Below are 21,355 nucleotides of genomic sequence, written 5' to 3' on the forward strand. Positions count from 1 at the left end.
TCCCACTTCTTTTTCTGCAGGCGCTGCCGACACGAGAGCTGCTTTCCCGATGTGATCGTGTTTTGAAGCATTATTCCGTCATAGCTTTCACTGTACCATACTCACCGAAAACGTTGCTGTTTTCTCTTGCAGGAGACTGGCCATGCGAAGTGCACTTAGTGCTTGCAGGGACACTCCAAAAGCTTGATCTGCATCCGAAGATTTTTGAAAGAAGCTGAAGTGACTTTATCATTGAGTAGTCGCTGAGTAGCGGAATTGCTGTGTCGGACCGCGAGAACTCTAGATTGTGGCCAGCCATATCTGCTTTGAATTCAGTGCAGTGTCCAGTGTACCTTTACGAGCCATTGTTTTTGGGAGGGCCAGATGGCGTTGTGAGAGTGCTTGCAATTATTTGAAATCCCGAGTGTGTTTTCTGCCTCCGTAACGTGAGGCTAGCGCCTCTCTAACGTGAGTGCTGGGTGATGTTTCGTCTGTGGATAAGTGCGCATGCCTATAACGTTCGCAGTGTGTGTGTATTCAAATGTCGCTATCTACTTTATGTTTGTAAAATTCTGCCGTTGCTTCACCCGCAGTGTTTGTGTTGAGTATAATCAGTGCCGATAACTGTTCCCATATTTGCTGTTTGTTACCATTTGCGCACCGTTTATTAAGACCTCGCTTATGTAAAAGAGATCTAATGTGGCTGTGCTGTCGCTGGGTCTCAGATCCCAGGGCCTACGTCCCGCCATGCCCGCCATACCACCAGCCCCACAACCAGTTCATGGCTCCCCCGGTCGACCCTTGTTTCATGGGGACCCCGCAGCCGGTGCCACAAGCGGTTCCGGCTGCGGCGGCCGCCGGCCCTCCGGGTCTCGACGCGGGAACAGGCTTCTGGTGCGACCTGTGCGGCAAGGTGTTTGATCGTCGTCAGGCCCTGCTGTCGCACGGGTGCAGGAGCCACGGTATCTGCCGCTTCGTCTGCACTCACTGCGGCGCGGCCTTCCGACAGAGCGGCCAGCTCACCAAACACAACCGCACGCACACTGGCGAGAGGCCATTCCCGTGCCAGGTCTGCCAGAGGAGCTTCACCCAGAAGTCGAACCTGGTCGAGCACGTGCGGACCCACACCGGAGAGAGGCCGTACAGGTTCGTTCGCCACGAGCGTGTTTCTCTTCCTTCTTCCTCTATCCTATGCTTATACTTGGTTAGAAGGAGCGCAGCTATCGTGAAATTTTCGGGGCAACGAACGGTCCCGCTTACACCAATTTATTGCTGCTCCACGCCAGCGTAACTTGGCAGATGCCGCCTTCCTGCTTGCGCAGCCTGAACGCAGGTGCATAACTCTCAGCTAACGCCAGAGAGCGAAGGGAAGCAGCTGCGGGGGAATGGGACACGTTGGGAGGGAAGGCACGTTCCGATCACACAGGGGCTAGGAAGGTGAAGTTATGCAGCGCGTAGTAGTGCGAAGAGATGGAAAGGCGTAGGGAAGACACCAACGGAGGCGCTTGGATTCCAGCCTTGTATCGTGTGGAGGAAGTGCGTGCGCAGAGCTGCATTGCCTGCAGTGAGCCCACTTGTTGACGATGCTCCACTGCCGAGCATGAACGTATCTCAGCGCGCTGTGATGCTTCGCTAGCACTCCACTGTAGCGCGAGGGCTAGCTGTGAAGTGCACAGAGTGTGTGAGGCGACTGTGTAGCGCACTCGGAAGAAGCGGGGCAGCGAGAAAGATGCAACGCGAGAAGCGCAGCGCCAAATGAGGGTCGCGAGGTAGTTGTAAGGTTGTGATGGCCTTTTGCCTAAGGAGCAAAGCTGGCGTCTGCCACTTTTTCCTATTGCAATGCCATTAAGATGGACGGAACGTCACAACTTAAGCCCGAACTCTAAACACACTTGCGCCGCGCGGCACCGCGCGCAAGGCGTCCCGCGCGTCAGCCAGAACCAGTCTGCGCATGCGCGCGGCGCTAGACGCGATCAGCCTGAGCCACTGAAACCGCCGAATCTACCGATTCTTCCCTACAGCGGCTGGTAGAAAAGCTCAGGCGCCAAAATCAAATTCTTGCCAGTAAAATTCAGGAACTAGAAAACAAGCATGCCGGCCGTCTGAGCCCACGCAAAACACTGAGCCAGAGAATGGCGCTGACGAATCCTCCGTATAATGTTGCCTTACTAGCGTCTCGCGGCTGAAAGCGGACAAGGTGATTGATTCGACCTCCGTTGACACTCGCCGCTTCGTGGCCCTGGAGCGTAGAGCCGAACGGACGCAGGAGCGGGTGGCAGCCATTCCGGACCAAATCATGATTGCGGTCCGCGAGTCCTTTCAGGATATGTTGAGGTCCGGATTTGCTGAAATGCTTCTCGACATTGCGGCCCAGGCGACTGACTCTGTCCTTAAGGCGGTGCAGTCCCAGGTCAGCTCTCAAATAAAAATACCGTCTGCTGCGACACACCGCAGCTAAAGCGCAAAACAGCTGCCCGCCAAGCAGCGGAAGAAAGCGGTTCCGGCCCGACGGCCGCGGCGTTGGTGCAGCCCCTGGTCTAGGGCTGCGCCGGCCTCCGGTACGAGTGGGTACCTAGAACCATAAAAAGAATCAATATCGCTAGAAGATCTTCGCGGAAAGCGAACAGATTAGAACGATTCCAGATCATTCAATACAACTGTAGGGGCTTCAGAGCCTGGATGAAACGGTCACACGTCCAGCTCTACCTGCACTCCCTCGGGGACATGCCGGCGCTTCCTGCTCTGTAGTAGTCCGGTAGTGATGCTACATTCACTGGGTATAGCTCGTTTCAGTGGGGGGGCTCGACCTGAATCCTGGTGCATAAGACGTACATCGCGATCCAGGCCGATCTCTACCTAGAAACTGAGCAGGAATACACGATGATCAGGGTTCTGCCTCTCAGGCATTGCGACCCGTCAATACATGTACTCAGCGCATACTGCCCCCGGCATAAGCCGCGCGTTACTTTCAGCGAAAATTTCTATCGCGGATTCAAATTGGCAGACAAGGAACCCCTGGGGATTTCAACGCCCTCAGCCTTCACTGGTGCAGTCACTGCGAGAAAGCCAGGGGGCGCAAGCTGGCGGAGCTCATTTCCAGCCGTCGTGTTACGTTGCTTACGGACCCGGCTTGTCCCACACGTGTGGACAACTCTGTTGCCCGTGACACGCGCCCTGACTTATCTCTTATTAGGAACACTAGAGACGCCACATGGGGAACCTGGGGGATTCCATAGGCAGTGACCACTGCCTTCTCCGTATCACGGTTTTGGCGAAGGCAGCCCGAAAAAACTGGGGACAGGCCAAAATGACCAATTGGCAGCAATTTCGAACTTAAGACATTCCTCCCGTACTATTTTCCGACGGCTATGCGGAGTCGGCAGCACAGGTAACCAACACACAGAGACAACATGCAAAACACTTCACACCACCGACGAGATCCCCGCAGTGAACAATCACCTCCTGCATCTGTGGGAGGCTCGCCGGAGCTTACCAAGTCGGTGGAAGAAGCAAAAGACGAATTGAAAGCTTAGATCTCCCATTGAACAACTAACGGAACAGGCTGCGGCTTATGCTGCACAGCTATAAGACCCCAATTGCAAAGAAACCTGCAACTCTGCAGCGCGTCAGATGAGCTCGAAGGGGACTTGGAGCTTCTTTCGCAGCCTCATCGACCCCGGTGAAACAAAAGGGAGGACGAAAAAACAGCTCTGGTGGGCTCTGCACGGAACCAAGGTACGATCGCGCAACTTGCGGACACTTTGTGCGACAGGTATCTCTGCCGCACAGAAGACCCGGTTGGGCCCGAGAACGCGTACTCCAGGAAACCAAATGAAGATTTAGACACCCCTTTTGCGTTGCATGACCTAAAGACAGCCCTGGCTAAAATGCACCGAGGTACGGCGCCAGGTCGGGATCGCATAACAGTGAAACTGTTGGCGAACCTGAGACCCATCTCTCTGACGTCGTGTGTGGGAAATGTCATGGAGACGATGGTACGGGATCGCCTATCTTCATACATGGAGGGTAAGGGCCTCTTTGCAGACACTATGCTCGTGTTCCGCCCACTAATGTCTTCACGGGATGTCCTCCTCCAGCTGCATAGGGACATAGTACGACCCACAGCCATGCAACAAAATGACAAGGCCTTACTCGCCCTCGATCTTAAGGGGGCCTTTTACAATGTTAAACATGGTAGCATGCTGTCTAACCTGAACACCTCCGACTTCGGGGCGAAAGTCTTCGCTTATGTTAGAGACTTTCTCTACACGCATCAGGCACTCCCCCGGTTCGAGGACGAGGAATACGGCCTGTATGCTATGGGTACACGGGGTACACAACAGGGGGCGGTTAAATAGCCGCTCCTTTTCAACATCGCCTTGATGCATCTCCCCGGCCCACTGGGTCAGGTAGGGGCCATAAAATACGTGCTCTACGCAGATGATATTACAATCTCGACCCCCGAGAGAAGCCTTGTGGAGATGGAAAACTGCCTTCAGCGGGCCGTCTCCATAGCCGATGCCATGCTACCGACTGTCGTCGAGCGACTGTGTGTGGGCCAGGCTCTAGTTAGCGAAGCTTAAGCGCATAGGCGAACAGGTAGGGCGCATGATCCTCCGCGTTTCCAACTAGTGGGGTGGCCTGCGGGGCAGGGACGCGCTATGGCTCACCCATGCCTTCGTGACCAGCCGGATCCTCTTCGCCGTGCCGTACCTTCGCACCGCCACACAGGAAGACGAGCGCATTGGCGCCATCATGAGGAAGGCGAGAACGCGAGCACTGCGCATCCCGGTGGCCACCTCCAACGCTAAACTTAAAGGGGCTGTGAAGGGGGCTCTAATAAAGTTGCCTCATGCCTAGGATATTGAAGCACGCCGTTTCACGGATAGTGTCCAGCAAGGATTTTTTTAAATGCGCTTTGTAGAAGCGGAGTTATCTGTACCTAAAATTTGAATTTCATTGTCTTCGCGCCTTTACCTCTCCTCTCGTCACTTTTTGCACGCTGTAAGGTAGGAGCTCCTTCGCCGACACCCCACTGGGAGCGGAGCTTCCCGACCCGCCGGAGCTATGCGGCTTATTGGCCGGGGCCACGGTAGCTGTCTGACGTCTGAACGAATCTAACCAATGGCCACCTCTCACCTTGTATACGCAGATGCGGGGGACGGAGGAGGGTGCGAGCATGAAAACGTCGCCGGGAAGGGCTCGCCAAATTTGACGCGTGATTGTGGGTCGTCTGCTGCGTGTAGAAGAGTATTATTTGGCTCTGGTTTTCATGGCAACACAGTGCAGTGATTAAGTGAGTTCATGTCCTGTCCTCGTAAGGCGTTTCAGAGCGCCTTTAAGGCGTTAGGGGTGCCCCTCTCATGAGCCAATATGCGCGGCTTTCGCAGACGGGTCCTGGGCGTGGCCTGCTAGACCGCTTACACATACAACACATATGCATAGCAAAGGGGACGGATAACATCACGGTGCTGTGGCGCCATATGCTTTGGGTCGCTCTACTCCCGCGTAGCATGGACACGGCTTCACACGAAGGCAGATGACAAGCGCGGGCTCGCACGCTTGGGGCAATATGAATCTAAAAAGGGCGTCTCCTATGGGGACATCACAGAGCCGTCACCTGCGGGATTCTACACGGCCGCTGTCGTCCACCGGGGAATGAATGTCGATGGGCCGTCATTTCGAACCCCAAATTCAACGCGAGCGGAGGAAGTTTCCATGTAGCTCTCGCTGCCGCGGATTGAAAATAGAGAAGGGTTATCCCACTCTTACCAGCCCTGTGAACACTATCTGGCAGGGGGAATATCACCTCTTGCGTCCCAAACTCTAAGACGGGCTGCTGCCGATTCAACTCACAGGCAGATAATCAGAGCTTATGGCCAACAGGGTCTACGAGGCAATGAGGCCGCTGATGCGGCCGCTCGAGTGCCTGCACACTGGGCTCCTCATCCTAGCTCTCCTGGCTGAGAATCTGATAAACCCCTTCTGCGGTGCCGCGAAATTTTAGTCCATTACTGCGACCGCCAGCGCCTCTACCCGGCCCCTGCCGAGGGCTGAGTAAGGCGGAGGAGAGAACTATGCGGTGCCTGCAGACAGGAACTCTTCTCCGTCCTGCCGTTGTCAAACACTGATCCGAACATAGATGGGCGTTGCCCGCACTGCGGAGAGATCTGCGCTATCTTTCACATGACGTGGTCATATACTCAGAATCCTCGCTTTTCCCCTTCCCTACGCCTACCCGAGAGGCATCGGAAACTGCCCTCCTCAACTGCTCCACACTGGAGTCTAAAAGGGCTCTGGTAAAGCAGGCGCGGGACGGAGCCTCGTCGTGCGGAGTCCCAAATTGAGGATACCGACAATGCAGCGGAGTTTTCTGACTCCACAACACTGTATTTGAACATTAAAAGAGTTTTTCACCACCAGCACCACCAATGTTGCTTCGAAGCTCCGATCTGCCCGCCAGATATTTGGCGCGCGCGCTGCACACGTAGTTTCCGGCGCAAAGACGGATCGTTCGACTTCCAGAACGAGACCAAGCACGGTGTTCTGGTAACCTGCCCACTCATTCGGCTTGTTCTTCGCCAGTGTAGTTTAGCGAAGATGGAGGCGATGCTGGACAAATAATTATTGATTTCTGAAGTGGAAAAGCGGCCGTCGCTATGACTGGCGAGCCTTAATATGCGATACGAGGATGCGAGCATAGAGTAAACGAGTGTCGATGGCGCTGCGGGTTGTGCAAGTGCTGAGATACATGATCACGGTGAAAAGGCGTGCTTAATTTTTTTTGCGTACCAAATACATTCCACACGTTTTCACACCACTTTATTGCGCTTATTACTACCTCTCGCCACTCTATGCAATCGAATTGCTTCTAGCAAATCACCGTAGCGCGTGATTCTAAGCGTGCCCAGACGTGAGCCCGATCCCGGAGAGTGGAGATGCGTACCTCTCTCGACGCCCGACGCGGCACGGCGTTCAACGCGCTAGCGCGTGGGGCGACGCCTCGGAAGTGCGAATGGACTCGGGCCTTTAGTTGTGCTGTGGCGCATTGAGTTTATGGCACATAGGCAACTAGGGTCATCATGCGCCAAACGCGTCTCATACCGCAGTGTGACATGTGTAACGTTAACCTAAGGCTATAGACTCAACTGGCCACGTTGGGTTCGATTGTTCGGAGCAGATTTGAATTACGTATATGTGATCGAGCGTTATCCTCGTGTTCGCTTTATTTTGAATCTTAGCGTATAAATGAACAGGACAGAAAGCGGATTGATTTGGAGGTGACCCCGACTGAGTCGCGTCTGAAAAGTGTCAGGTGTGACACATCACCATACAGACGTGGACGCAAGTAAACGGAGCACGCTATTCCGCTCTAAGAATCATGCCTTCGCTGTCGACAATGAAGGAGCATCGCTACGCATTTCGCGAATGCTCTCTTACTCATCCGATATTCTTCCACATCACCCTTTCGGTGCATTTCCTGGCGGTCGTAAACATAGACGCAGTTTTTTTTTGGTATTCGTTCAAGTACAGAGTGACCAGATCTCGCCACCGAAAGCTGACAGACTTGGATTTGCCTTCTAACACTACACTAGTGTAGTTTAGCTTTACACACGCTCCTGGCCTGCAGGTGCCACATCTGCCAGGCGACGTTCTCGCGGAAGGCTCACCTGGTCGGACACACGAGAACGCACACCGGCGAGAGGCCGTTCCAGTGCCCTGCCTGTCCCAAGGCGTTCGCAACCAGCAGCGCCCTCAACCAGCACCGCCGTGTCACTCACCGAAGTCCAGAAAATGACAACTCTCCGCGCCCTCTTCTCTAATGGAGGGCTTTCGCACTTGTTTTGCCTTTTTTTGCATTTTCCTGTATTGCTTATTTTCATTTGCAAAATGTTTGCTGTGTGTGTGTAACTTCTTGCTTATTTTTGTTTTTCTACAAAAATGCTTGCTGTGTGTTTTCAATAAAGCTCTTTTTGAACATCCCCTGAATACTTCGCTTATCCCCCTCGCTCCTGAGATGACAAGTGGCAGCCGCCAAACCCACAGGCTTGTGTCGGCGTAATTTTCGCCTTTACCTTTGGTCGTCCTCGGCCTCCCGTATTAGGAAGTCGGCGCCTGCTGCAAGTTCAAGAAAGGTCGACTCCACTTCAAGCTCGTGAGCGACGCTTGTAATAATGGTAGTAAAAGTGCTGCGAGGCAAAGAAAAGTAGCATGGACTTCGCAATGGAGCGATTCTGTTCCAACCACATGAGGAGAGCTCCATTAAGTGGCCGCCGGAGAGATGGAAACCCAATTTATGCGCCAACTCCTGCGTTATGGTGCCCTTGGTATATGTCCAACAGAGTACAGTGGCAGCGGAGGAGGGTGCTATAAAATTGAGTATTTCGGAGTGTAGATGTAAGTGCAAAATGAATTTGAAGAAATACTTGGTGCAATCTGGGACGGCTCATAGATGGTGGAAGCCACACACAAGTTTTTAGGAGCCGCCGTCACCAGCTACATTTCGGAGCCGCACTAGACTTTCGTAACCTCCTTTAGCCACATTTCGCACCTGCACAACACACACTATTTCGGCTTCTTTCCCGCTTTTGTAGCGAGAGCTACATTACGCTAGCATTTCGAGACTTCAACGTGGCGGCGCCGTGCGGCGCCGTGGCTGGTGACGAGGTTGGCCACGTGGTGCGGAGCCGCTGGCGCGGAGCGGCGGCGAAACCGAATGGGGGGGGGGGGGCTTTTTATATCTGGCGCGCTTTTATTCTCTTCGGAACAAGTGATCAATACAGGCAGGCAGTGTTTATTTAACGGACGGAGTGTCGTGGGAAACAGTCTATTCCAGAGCAAGATAAAGAATATGTACACAAAGGGTAGACACGAACCAAAACCATGATGGTACTGAAAGGCTCAATACAAAGATAACCGCGTTCTTTAAAAGCATATATGAATAAATTTACAAAAGGAACACAGGACATAGTCAACAAATCTCTTGTGCTTGGATAAAAAAAAAAAGTCAAGCTGGACATCCTGAAATGATAATGCTTCGCAGCTCCCGCGCAAAGTGAAAAATAAATGGTGCTCCAACGGTGGCAGGCCGCTTTCCGATTTTATGCGCATCCTTGTCATAAGTTTAGAGCATTGTGTGGCTTCTCAGTCGTCGTCAGTGGCCCAAATATCATGAAGGGGAAATGAACTGCAGTCCTCACTCCTCCGTGAAGACCTTTAAGGGTTTCAAATACGCGCCTGGGCAACAATACGGCGTGCAGTGCGTTTCAACACGAGCAGTACAATATATCCGCAATTGTCGGGCAATAAATAGGCCCAAGGTTTCCGTGAATGCGCAAGGCTTTGACCTGAAACTGAACCGCGTAATGAGTGCATGCTGTATTGATTCGTGCTCTGGCCCTCCATGCCCCCCAATCCGCACCCCCTTACTTTTGTAAACAAATCGCACACACGGGCGCCGTGCGCCATACGCCGTATGTTACCAGCTCACTGCGATGTGAAAACAACAACAGCCTGTGCTGACTCTTTGGGTCTGTTTTTTCAAAGAGCATTGCTTTAAAAACGTGTCCCACATGTTGTCCAAAGCGCGAAATGTGTTTTGGTGCAAGAGAGCAGACGACTCGCGGTCTGGCTTGGCCATGACATTCTATGGCTTCAAAAGGATCGTCGATGGCAAAAGAAAAAAAATATGGCTCCGGTATGTTTCACAATACATTACATATTCACATACAGGGTGTTCAGGCTAAATTTAGCCAAGGGTTAAAAGATCAAATATCAAACCAACCGGCTTGCGCATCATAGGCAATTTTTGTTTTGCAATTAATTAATCAGAAATTAAGATAATTTTTCTAAATGCATAAATAATGACTTTAGACAGCAGATGTGAATAGCAAAGTTGGAGAGCGCCTTCATGAAACCTCATTTTATTTATATGCGATAAAGAAAGCCTCACCTATATCTTTTTTCCGAGCTCCAAAGAATGCCCGTGAAATGCAAAAAAAAACTAATCACGTGACTGGCGCATTAGCGCGCAACGATTGTGCTGCTCTCAATCCTGGCTTGAGTGAACAAAATCAGCTGCTGGTATGGCGCCACGACCCGATTGCTCCGGCAGGCCGATATGTCGACGGTGGTTGCGACGCCCGAGCGCAATTTGCACCGTCGTACTAGCAGACTGGCTCGGGCAGGCGTTGCAACCACCGTCGACGTATCGGCCTGTCGGAGCAATCGGGTCGTGGCGCCATACCCGCAGCCGATTTCGTTCACTCAAGCCAGGTTTGAGAGAGCACAATCGTGGCGCGCGAATGCGCTACTCACGTCGTTTTTTTTTTTGTATTTCTCGGGCTTCCTTTGGTGCTCGGAAAAAAGATATACTTGAGGCTTTCGTTATCGCAAATAATGGAATGGGGGGTTTCTGAAGGTGCTCTCCAACTTTGCTATTCACATCTGCTGTCTAAATTCAATATTTACGCATTTAGAAGAATTATGTTAATTGATAATTAACCAAGAGCAGTACAAAAACATTCCTACATGCGCAAGCCGGCTGGCAGCTGTATGTAAGCGGCTTCGCTGGCCTACCTGAAATATCTTATTTTTTAACTCTTGGCTAAAGTTATCCTGGACACCCTGTATATTTCTTCCATCCGTTGAATTCGTTTGAGAAGTTACGTTAGGACTGCGACTACAAATCTTTCAGTGTGCATCGCGCGAATAAATGCCGAAATAAATCATATAAACAATATTTCCTCGTTGAGCCTCCCAATTCTTCTTTAGTTACAGTGTTCCACCTGAAACAAGCAAAAAAAATGCTGGCAGCTAGGCTATGTGACTTAAAAATTCACCAGCTCACGGTGGCTCGAATTGGACCTTATGCGGTTTGAGTAAACGCGACTCTCAGTCAATGCAGCCTGAGTAGCCCGACGAAGATCGAGCTTGACGCTTGTTTTGGCAGAGAACGCGCGTGCAGCCCTGCGGCTGAAGGCGATGAAAAATGTGGCAAAGGTCGCATTGCATGGCACGGTGACGTTGCCGCAACTCCGCGACGTGGTGAGTACACTTCCTCACTTAAACCATATGTCTGCGTAATGAAGTATTTGATGGAACACCGTCTTGCGAGGAGCGAAGATTGCTGAATTAGCACGTGTACGCCAGACAGCATTTGGGGAAAAGAAAACAAGATGTTTCGACGCCCGTACGGTTCCTTGAAAATTTGGGCAGTGTAAAGAGTCGATCACACTTGTCCAGAGCGCTCGAGCGGTGCCGTCCGGGGGAAGCAAGGCGACATTCTAAAGCAGGTATTCACTTTCTCTTATCATGCTTACGCTCGAGAGCAGCCCAATAGACATGTGAACCGGACAGGCATCAGCGCCTTAACGCTAGCAAAGCAGTTGCGAAAAGATTTAACTTCATTTGCTCCACAGCACTCCGCCCGAGCGCTCTAGACAAGAGTGATCGACTCTGTACGTTCAATATTTCTGAAACGCGTGCCGTCTGCGGAGTTTGTTTAGCTTGTCTTCCTCTAGTCTTTGTTCGATATAAGGTTCGAGGGCTGACTGGACGTGTAAACACGTGCAGCGAGTAATAAATATACAGTCGAGCTCACTTATAACGGCCGCTTCTAACGAACGTTCGCTTATTGCGAATGGGGTTGATGCCGCCCTCAAGACAAGTATTAGACCAATAGCACTGCGTCTCAGACACAACGAACAACCAAGGCCGCACAACTCGGTTAGAGCGGACAAGGATGATGCGCACACTCCCACCCCGCGGTCGAGAAACGTGCCTCCCGCTTCCCGCAGAGCGTGGAGATTGGCCACCAAGAAAAAGCTATAAAAAAGAGCGGAGGCGTATTCAATACTGACGAAGCTATTCACTATTTTCTAAATACTGCCTCAAAAACGCACGCCTGCCTTGAAGAGCAGTACCTTCGCCGGAGGAAAGCGCAGCAATCTTCGTGTTACCGACCTACGCCCGAGCATCGACAGGAGCGAACGGCGGCTGCGCTTTATCGTCGGCATGTCTCGCAGATATTGGTCTGTTCAGAGGTATATACGTTTTGCACGCTACCGGCGCAACACAAAGGCCTGCTCCTTCTGGTAGAATTGTCTTGCCACCATTGTCCTCTATTCCGCCAGAATAGGGGCATGCTTGTTGAGGCGGCTAGTAACGTTCAGGAAGCCCCCTAATGTTTCCTTTATTAACTAAAAAAAGCAGCAAATATTGCTCAGTTGACCCCAGCTATTGATATGGAATATTTGCGTACTTATCTGAGCGGAGGCGTCCATTAGACCACCCGGTTTTCATGATTTTGTTCTTCTCTGTATTTTTTTGCGCTACGGACGGACGAGGTATGCCCGTAGCAAGGAAGCATCCTTTCATAAATATGTTAACTTCCTTCCACCAGTCATTATGACCAATGAAGCATCACCGCCTCTGTAACGCGCTGTTTTAAAAGTCCGTATGTACGCGCGAACATATTGCGTTTCTTTTCTCTTACGAGAGATGGCGCCACGACACAAACTGAGAAAGAATAAGTACACGCTTAACGGCCATCTGCAACAGAGCCCAGGATTGAGCTTTGCTATAAACGGAGTATGCGCAGTATGTAAAACAAAATATCGGGCATCGTGATATTCAGATTTCTAGTACCAAAAATCTTGTGTAGTTAGAATGAACGGATTCATAATCAGCTTGCTGTCTAGAAAGCATGTAGCTCCGCCTGAACATAAAACGTATGTTAAGCATGAGATACTTTTGCCTCACTTTCTCGGCAAATTAAAGCGAGCATCTTAGGGAAATAGCGGTGAACCTTAAGCAAATATAAGGAAGAATTTATGCAAAATATACCGAAACTTTCCGTCAGAATAATACCTAGCAGAGAAAACTTCAGCCCCAAGCGGAATTAGAACCATCGGCGTAGCAAACAGAGCCGCTCTATTTAACCGTGTCTTTGAACAGCGGCGATTGCCGTTGCCTCTCGAGCTGAGTGTGAGAGAAAGCAATTAAATGAAAGGAAAGGTGGAGAAGTCGGCCGGCGGTATGGTGACCCTTGCCTGCTACTCCACACTGGGGAAGGAGGAAATGAAGAGTAAAAGGGGATGTGAGGGCGCGAATGGAGGAATATGATGCCATAATACAATGAATTCCTTGGACACACACGCATACACACACACACACACACACACACACACACACACACACACACACACACACACACACACACACACACACACACACACACACACACACACACACGCACGCACGCGCGCACGCACACACACACACACACACACACACACACACACACACACACACACACACACACACACACACGCACGCGCGCACGCACACACACACACACACACACACACACACACACACACACACACACGCACACACACACACACACACACACACACACACACACACACACACACACACACACTGAGTGAGCTGACTCTCAGCGCCGCAGGTCCCTTCTCCGAATGACGTTGTCGGAATTGGTTATGAAAGAAACTGTACGGGGGGTTTATTTTACATTATTTACAAGATTTAGGAACCCACTGGTAGGTGAGGGGGGAAGGTCGGAGGATCTGAGAAGATCGGAGGATGATCGAGGATTCCTTCCTCACGGCACTCCTCGTCCGGTTAAAAAGGGTCCGGTCCCTAGGATTCCCCAGGTTCGAGGAGGTCTTCGCCAGGTTGGGCGTGGCCTAACTTGCGTTGTCGTACACACACACGCACACACACACAAACACACACACCACTTCACATAGGGACACGCCCCCGTCACATGCCTAGCCGGAAAGGGAGGGTGCCGCTGGACAATCGCCCCCACCAGAGAGAGCGTTGTCTTCGCGTCCGAACGACAATTCTCATGGGCGAGGCGCCAGCGAGCAGGCACAGGAAGGGGTGAGTCACCCCTGCTCGGCCCTCTAACGCTGGCATCACACTGGACTATGAACTCTTTCCCATAGTAAGGCGTCTTGAGCAAGGGTCGGGACACGAGTGCTTCCTTCAGGCTTTTGAAGGCGTTTTCTTTTTGGTTATCCCAACTTACGTTAGTAGGTGCTCCCTTTCACAAGGCATCAGTTAAGGGACTAGCCCGCTGTGAGTAGCTAGGAACTAATCCCAAAAATGAGCGAATGTCCGTTTTCGTCCGTGGTTGCGAAAATGCTGCGATCGGGGCAATCTTTAATTCGGATGGGCTCTTAGTTCCCTGGCCTACAACGTGGCCCAAGTACGTCACCTGTGCGCAACCAAATCTACACTTTTCTGCCTTCAGTGTCAGTCCAGCCTGTCGTAAACTGGAAAACACGGTCCTTAGGTGTTCTAGATGCTCTTGCCAGGTTTCCGAAAAAATTGCCACATCGTCTAAATAAGGGAGTGCAAAGCACTGCATGTCCTTGAGTACGATGTCCATGAGTTTCGAGAAGCTGTACGGGGCATTCTTCAACCCAAAACTAAGCATTACGTGTCGAAAGGTGCACGTTGGGAAGATGAAAGCGGCATACCTGCTCGCGTTTTCTGAGAGGGGAACTTGCCAATACCCCCGTACGAGATCGAGGGTGGAAATGAATTTCGCGCCGCTCACCCTTTCTATCCTTTCCTCTATGTTGGGAATCGGGTATAGCTGATCCCTGGTAATTGCATTCAGCTTTCATTAATCCACGCAGGGACGAGGATCTTTCCCTGGGGCCTCAACAAGAATTAGCGGTGAGGTATAGTCACTTTCCGCTGGCTCTACAACCCCTAACTCCAACATGCGCTGAATTTCCGCTTCCATTATTTCTTTTTGCCGCGGTGATACCCTGTAGGGTTTCGACCGTACCGGCTCATCAGAGGTGAGCTCGATTTCGTGTGTCAGGAGGTGTGCCTTTCCCGGGCGACTGCTAAATAGGTCAGCGAATTCGCTCAACAACTGCTTTAGCGTGTCGACCTGGGTCCCGCATAGAAAATCTGCATTCACGGAGTGAGCCAGAATGTTCTCCACGTTGTCACTAGCGTCCGCACCTCCCTTCCAACCCTGACTCTCGCTGTCCAGCTCTTCTGGTTCATTTAGAGTCAGATTGACGATCCCACTGCGTTCCACGAACGGCTTCATCAGATTGCAGTGATAGATTCTCACCTGCTTTCCCCTGCCTGGAACCCTTAGCGCGTAATTCGTCTCTTAAAGTTTTTGCAACACTTCCACTGGACCATCCCAGTGAACTTCCAGCTTGTTTTTTCGCGATGGCCGGAGGATCATCACGCGATCGCCCGCGGTGAAGCCTCGAAGGCGCGCGTTTTTGTCATAATAGACCTTGGCGGCCTCCTGGGCAGCTTTCATATTTCGATTTACTAATTCCCTCGTGTTGTTAAGGCGGTCCAGTAGCTGAAGCACGTACTCAACCACTGTCTGGTTCTCTCCTGTCCCTTCCCACATTTCTCTCAGCATTCGGAGGGGAGAGCGGAGGGCTCTTCCGTACACGAGTTCTGCTGGCGTAAACCCCGTAGCTTCGTGGGGGACTGTTCGTAAAGCGAAAAGTGTGGCCGGCAGACAATCCTCCCACTCTGCTTTATGCTCATAACAAAGAGCGCGTAGCACCCGCTTCAGCACCGAATGCCATTTCTCTACACTGTTGGACTGCGGATGATACACCGAGCTGTGTAACAGTTTTATTCCGCATCTTTCTAGGAATGTGGTCGTCAAGGCGCTTGTAAAAACCGTCGCCTGATCGGCTTGGATTTCGGCCGGAAATCCTATTCTCGCGAACACTGACAAAAGGCCGTCAACTATTTCTGTGGAGCTCAAGTCCTTCAACGGAATGGCTTCGGGAAATTTTGTCGCGGGACATAGCATAGTAATCAAGTACTTATAGCCTGATTACGTTTTAGACAAAGGGCCTACTGTGTCTATTACAAGTCGGCGGAAGGGTTCCGAGATCAATGGAACAATTTTCAGTGGAGCCTTCCATGTCTCTCCCGGCTTGCCCACGCGCTGGCACACATCGCATGATTTTACGTAGCGTTCTGCATCTTTGAAAGAACCCGGCCAATAATATTCCATTAATAGCCGCTCCTTTGTTTTATTGATTCCCAGATGTCCTGCCCAGACATTTCCGTGGCAGAGACTCAGAATGTCCGCTCTGTATTTTTCGGGCGCGTCCAGCTGATCAAATGTTTTGCCTTTTCTGTCCTGGAAGTGTCGGTATAGTAAACCTCCCTTCTCGTGTATCGTTATGTTGCGTCTCGCGATGCCCTCTTTAGCTGTAATGTGCAGCCTTTCCAAATTGGGATCCTGCTTCGGTTCTTTTATTAGGGACTACCTGTTCACCTGCAGAAGGCGATCAAAACTACGCGATGTTGGAGATAAAACGGATCCTTCAGCGTTTTCTGCTTCCTCTACCGACTTCGTGGTTGAAGTCCCTGGTCGCTCATCTGCTCGGTCAACTGTCTGGCTTTCATTCCTCGTTGGTTCCCTTCCCTCCTCATTTGATTGCAACGATATGCTGGCTGGTGCGTCTCTGGCTACCTGAGGTTAGGGAATCTGACTTAGTTGAGATGCGAGCTGACGAGTTCTCGATCTTGTCAAAGCTTGTATCACCCTGCTTCCGAGTTTCTGGCCTCTCTCGCGTAGCAATTGGTCTGATCGATTCGAGAAGAGGTAAGGATATTGAAGTGGCACGGCCTTCGAAACTGCGGCCTCAGTGATTAGCTCTCCAAACGGTCCACAAATTATCACTCTAGCTATGTGAAGGCATACACTGTGTTCTTCTACTGCCTGTTTTATCCACGAGACTTCTCCCGTAAAATCGTCCGCGGAAACGTAAGACGGATGGACAACGTCCATCGTCGCGGCGCTATCACGAAGCACCCTGCACGGTTTCCCGTTAACGTGCAGCTCGTGCAGGTATGGCTTAAGGAGCTCTAGATTCTCGGCGTTATCCTCGACGCACGAGAACACCAAACGTTGTTTTGTACACTTGGCTGCAAAGTGCCCGACACCATTGCAGTTGTAGCAACGAAATGGCCTACTAGCCTCAAACTCTTTTTTCGCGGCTTTGTCTGCTCCCTGTCACTTCGCCTGTTCTTCACGCTTTTCTGGCGCTACCTTCGTTGCCTCCGATTGCCCCGAACTTCTAGCACTTCGCGTCTTTCTGCTAGGCCCTTTATCTCGCATCGCGTTTCGAGCGTGTGACGCACCCTCTTCAGTGCTCAACCTTCTGCGCGAAACGTACTCCTCTGCTAGCTCAGCGGCCCTTTCAACTGTGTCGACTTTTTCCCTGTCTTGAACCCACAGTTTCACCACTTGGGGAATGCTTCGGTAAAATTGCTCAAGGCAAAAACACTCAATGATTTTGTCCCGGCTTTCATAAACCTCGGCTCCTTTTAGCCACTCTATCAAATTCGTCTTCAGGCCATACGCGAAATCCCGATAGCCCTCGCTATCGTTTTTCATCGCGTTCCTGAAGCGCTGTCGGAAAGCTTCGGCTGACAGCCGGTACCTTTTTAGCAGGCTGGCTTTGACTTTTTCGTAGTCAGCTGCGTCTTGTGTGCTAAGTCTCGCTATGACTTCAGCTACTTCACATGGCAAGAGTGTCAGAAGCCGTTGCGGCCATGTACTGCGAGCAAAGTTCTCCCTTTCGCAAGTTCTCTCTAAGTTTCCCAGGTACAATCCTATGTCCCTTCCATTTTCATAGGGCTGCATGAATCTGTTCATTCTATATGATTGTACATCGCTTGCTCTTTCAGGAGACCCGGCTCTCGTACTGTCGCCTTTTTTTTCGATTTTCGCTTTCAAGCTGCAATCGCTTTAGATTTCTTTCCTCTTTTTCAACTTCCCACTTTTGCCGTTCTTTCTCTTTTTCCCATTCCGCTTCCCTTTTCCTTTTTCTTCCTGTACCAAATTCCACGTATCTACCAGCTGATCGTCATTTACGTGTTTTTCAATTGTCTTGCATATTTCAAGTTTTGTAATTTTTCCCTGTACTTCTATTGACAGTTCCTCGCATAACAACAGCAAGTCCGACTTTGACCATTTCATAAGGTCCATGACAACGCTTTCTCCGCTTTGGCAATGCTATCTGCAAAATGTCGTGAGATTACTCTTTCTCAATTGACATACACTTCCCAGTGATTCTAGATTATTCTCTCAAAATCTGAAGCCTGGCGAATCCTATAGCAAAATGCCGAAACGCTTACCTGTTGAGAAAGTACGATGTCGCACGGTCCACCCAGCTGCTGCCAACCAGTTGTTGGGGACGAGGGTCCTTGAGTGAGCTGACGGTTTCAGCGCAGCAGGTCCCTTCTCCGAATAACGTTGTCGGACTTGGTTATGAAAGAAACTGTACAGGGGGTTTATTTTACATTATTTACAAGATTTAGGAACCCATTGGTGGGTGATGGGGAAAGGTCGGAGGATCTGAGAAGATCGGAGGATGATCGAGGATTCCTTCCTCACGGCACTCGTCGTCCGGTTTAAAAAGGGTCCGGTCCCTAGGATTCCCCAGGTTCGAGGAGGTCTTCGCCAGGTTGGCCGTGGCCTAACTTGCGTTGTCGTACACACACACACACACACACACACACACACACACACACACACACACACACACACACACACACACACACACACACACACACACACACACACACACACACACACACACACACACACACACACACACACACACACACACACACACACACACACACACACACACACACACACACACACACACACACACACACACACACACACACACACACACACACACACACACACACACACACACACACACACACACACACACACACACACACACACACACACACACACACACACACACACACACACACACACACACACACACACACACACACACACACACACACACACACACACACACACACACACACACACACACACACACACACACACACACACACACACACACACACACACACACACACACACACACACACACACACACACACACACACACACACACACACACACACACACACACACACACACACACACACACACACACACACACACACACACACACACACACACACACACACACACACACACACACACACACACACACACACACACACACACACACACACACACACACACACACACACACACACACACACACACACACACACACACACACACACACACACACACACACACACACACACACACACACACACACACACACACACACACACACACACACACACACACACACACACACACACACACACACACACACACACACACACACACACACACACACACACACACACACACACACACACACACACACACACACACACACACACACACACACACACACACACACACACACACACACACACACACACACACACACACACACACACACACACACACACACACACACACACACACACACACACACACACACACACACACACACACACACACACACACACACACACACACACACACACACACACACACACACACACACACACACACACACACACACACACACACACACACACACACACACACACACACACACACACACACACACACACACACACACACACACACACACACACACACACACACACACACACACACACACACACACACACACACACACACACACACACACACACACACACACACACACACACACACACACACACACACACACACACACACACACACACACACACACACACACACACACACACACACACACACACACACACACACACACACACACACACACACACACACACACACACCACTTCACATAGGGACACGCCCCGTCACATGCCTCGCCGGAGAGAGAGGATGCCGCTGGACAATCGCCCCACCAGAGAGAGCGTTGTCTTCGCGTCCGAACGACACTTCTCATGGGCGAGGCGCCGGCGAGCAGGCACAGTTGAAGGGGTGAGTCACCCCTGCTCGGTTCTGGCGGTCGCTAACTGCCTCCGTGCCGCACGGTCGATCTTCCGGGAACAATTTTGTTTACAAACGGCAGTGGAATCCTCCGTCTCGAAACCAATAAACCACGCGAGGACCGGCCGTGGGAACCAAGATGCCTATCGCAGTGCAGTGACCCCGGTTGCAGGTGTCCGGGCCGAATACGCAGCTGAATCAGACCACAGGCTGTCGCCAGGAACCTTACAACTCCTCTGTGTGTGTGTGTGTGTGTGTGTGCGCACACACACACACACACACACACACACACACACACACACACACACACACACGCACACACGCACGCACGCACGCACGCACACGCACACGCACACGCGCACGCGCGCGCACACACACACACACACACACACACACACACACACACACACACACACACACACACACACACACACACACACACACACACAAGCGCGCGCGGTTCTGCACACTCTCGCTTCACGGTAGAAACGGGTGTGCACTGACATCGCTCGCGCACTGTTGCTTCGAAAGTTGGAAGTACAAAGACACATGTCCCTATCTATAAGACACCTAAGAATTTGTAGTGGGTCACGGATGGAATGGCTTGACCCTCAATTGTGCCAGGGTACCACGCAATCACCTTTCGTGTAAAAGCTAGCATGACGCCTTTAGTTGGCGATAGCTCAAGTCCCTGACGACGCAAGTACGCAGAAACATGGACACTGAACGTTACAATCTCGCTTGCACTTTGGGATGCGTGACACTTGATGCCCATATGCAGATATTGTCTGCTTACGCGGATACCGAAACTGTGTTTGGCAGTTGTTTGAGTAGGTCGATTAGAACGCGACGAAATAATGTTGGACTTAGCGCTACTCCCTGAGGGACACTGCGCATGAGAAGATGATCTGTCGTGTCACCTTGATCAGTCACCATGTAGACTGCCCGGTTTCTAAGGTAACTTGCAATCTATTGATTTAGACGTCCGCCAATTCAGCATTTCTCGAGGCCGTCTACAGACCTGTAGCTCTCACAAGTTGCATTGGCAAAACAATGGAACGCATGATATTAACATGTCTCGAAAGGTTTCTGAGAAAATGCAACTTACTTCCAGGCGCAATGACATGATTTTGCGAAGGCCGCTAGGCTGTCGAAAGTTTAATTGATCTGGTGTCGACGGTAGAACACGAGAAATGTCGCCACAGGCTGACTGCTGCTCTCTTCCTTGATATCAAGGGCACATTCTACATTGTTCAGCACGATGCAAACTTTAACGACTTCAAACTTTAAGCTTTCAGTGTGAGCCCTCTGTCCATTTGTCATAGTGGACGAAGGGCACGTGTAAAACTAATTTCGGTGCCGCTCTTTCTTTCCTTTTTTTTCTCTATGTTCACCTCCCCACGTGTAGGGTAGCCTACCGGGTATCGC

At 51.1% G+C, this 21,355-nt stretch overlaps 1 protein-coding gene and 1 pseudogene across 1 annotated transcript; one reads left to right on the top strand and one right to left on the bottom strand.

Moving 5' to 3' along the window:
• The first annotated feature begins 462 nt into the window (after positions 1 to 462).
• On the top strand, positions 463 to 7,908 carry LOC144131889 (uncharacterized). Its single transcript, XM_077664468.1, has 2 exons — positions 463 to 1,125; positions 7,610 to 7,908. Exons 1-2 carry the CDS (start codon positions 677 to 679, stop codon positions 7,800 to 7,802), a joined length of 642 nt encoding a protein of 213 aa, XP_077520594.1. The 5' UTR covers positions 463 to 676; the 3' UTR covers positions 7,803 to 7,908.
• A 2,964-nt stretch (positions 7,909 to 10,872) lies between these two features.
• On the bottom strand, positions 10,873 to 16,868 carry LOC144124737 (uncharacterized; annotated as a pseudogene).
• Between the last annotated feature and the right edge of the window lie 4,487 nt (positions 16,869 to 21,355).

Source organism: Amblyomma americanum, chromosome 1 (genome assembly GCF_052857255.1).
Source record: "Amblyomma americanum isolate KBUSLIRL-KWMA chromosome 1, ASM5285725v1, whole genome shotgun sequence".
Taxonomy (NCBI): domain Eukaryota; kingdom Metazoa; phylum Arthropoda; class Arachnida; order Ixodida; family Ixodidae; genus Amblyomma; species Amblyomma americanum.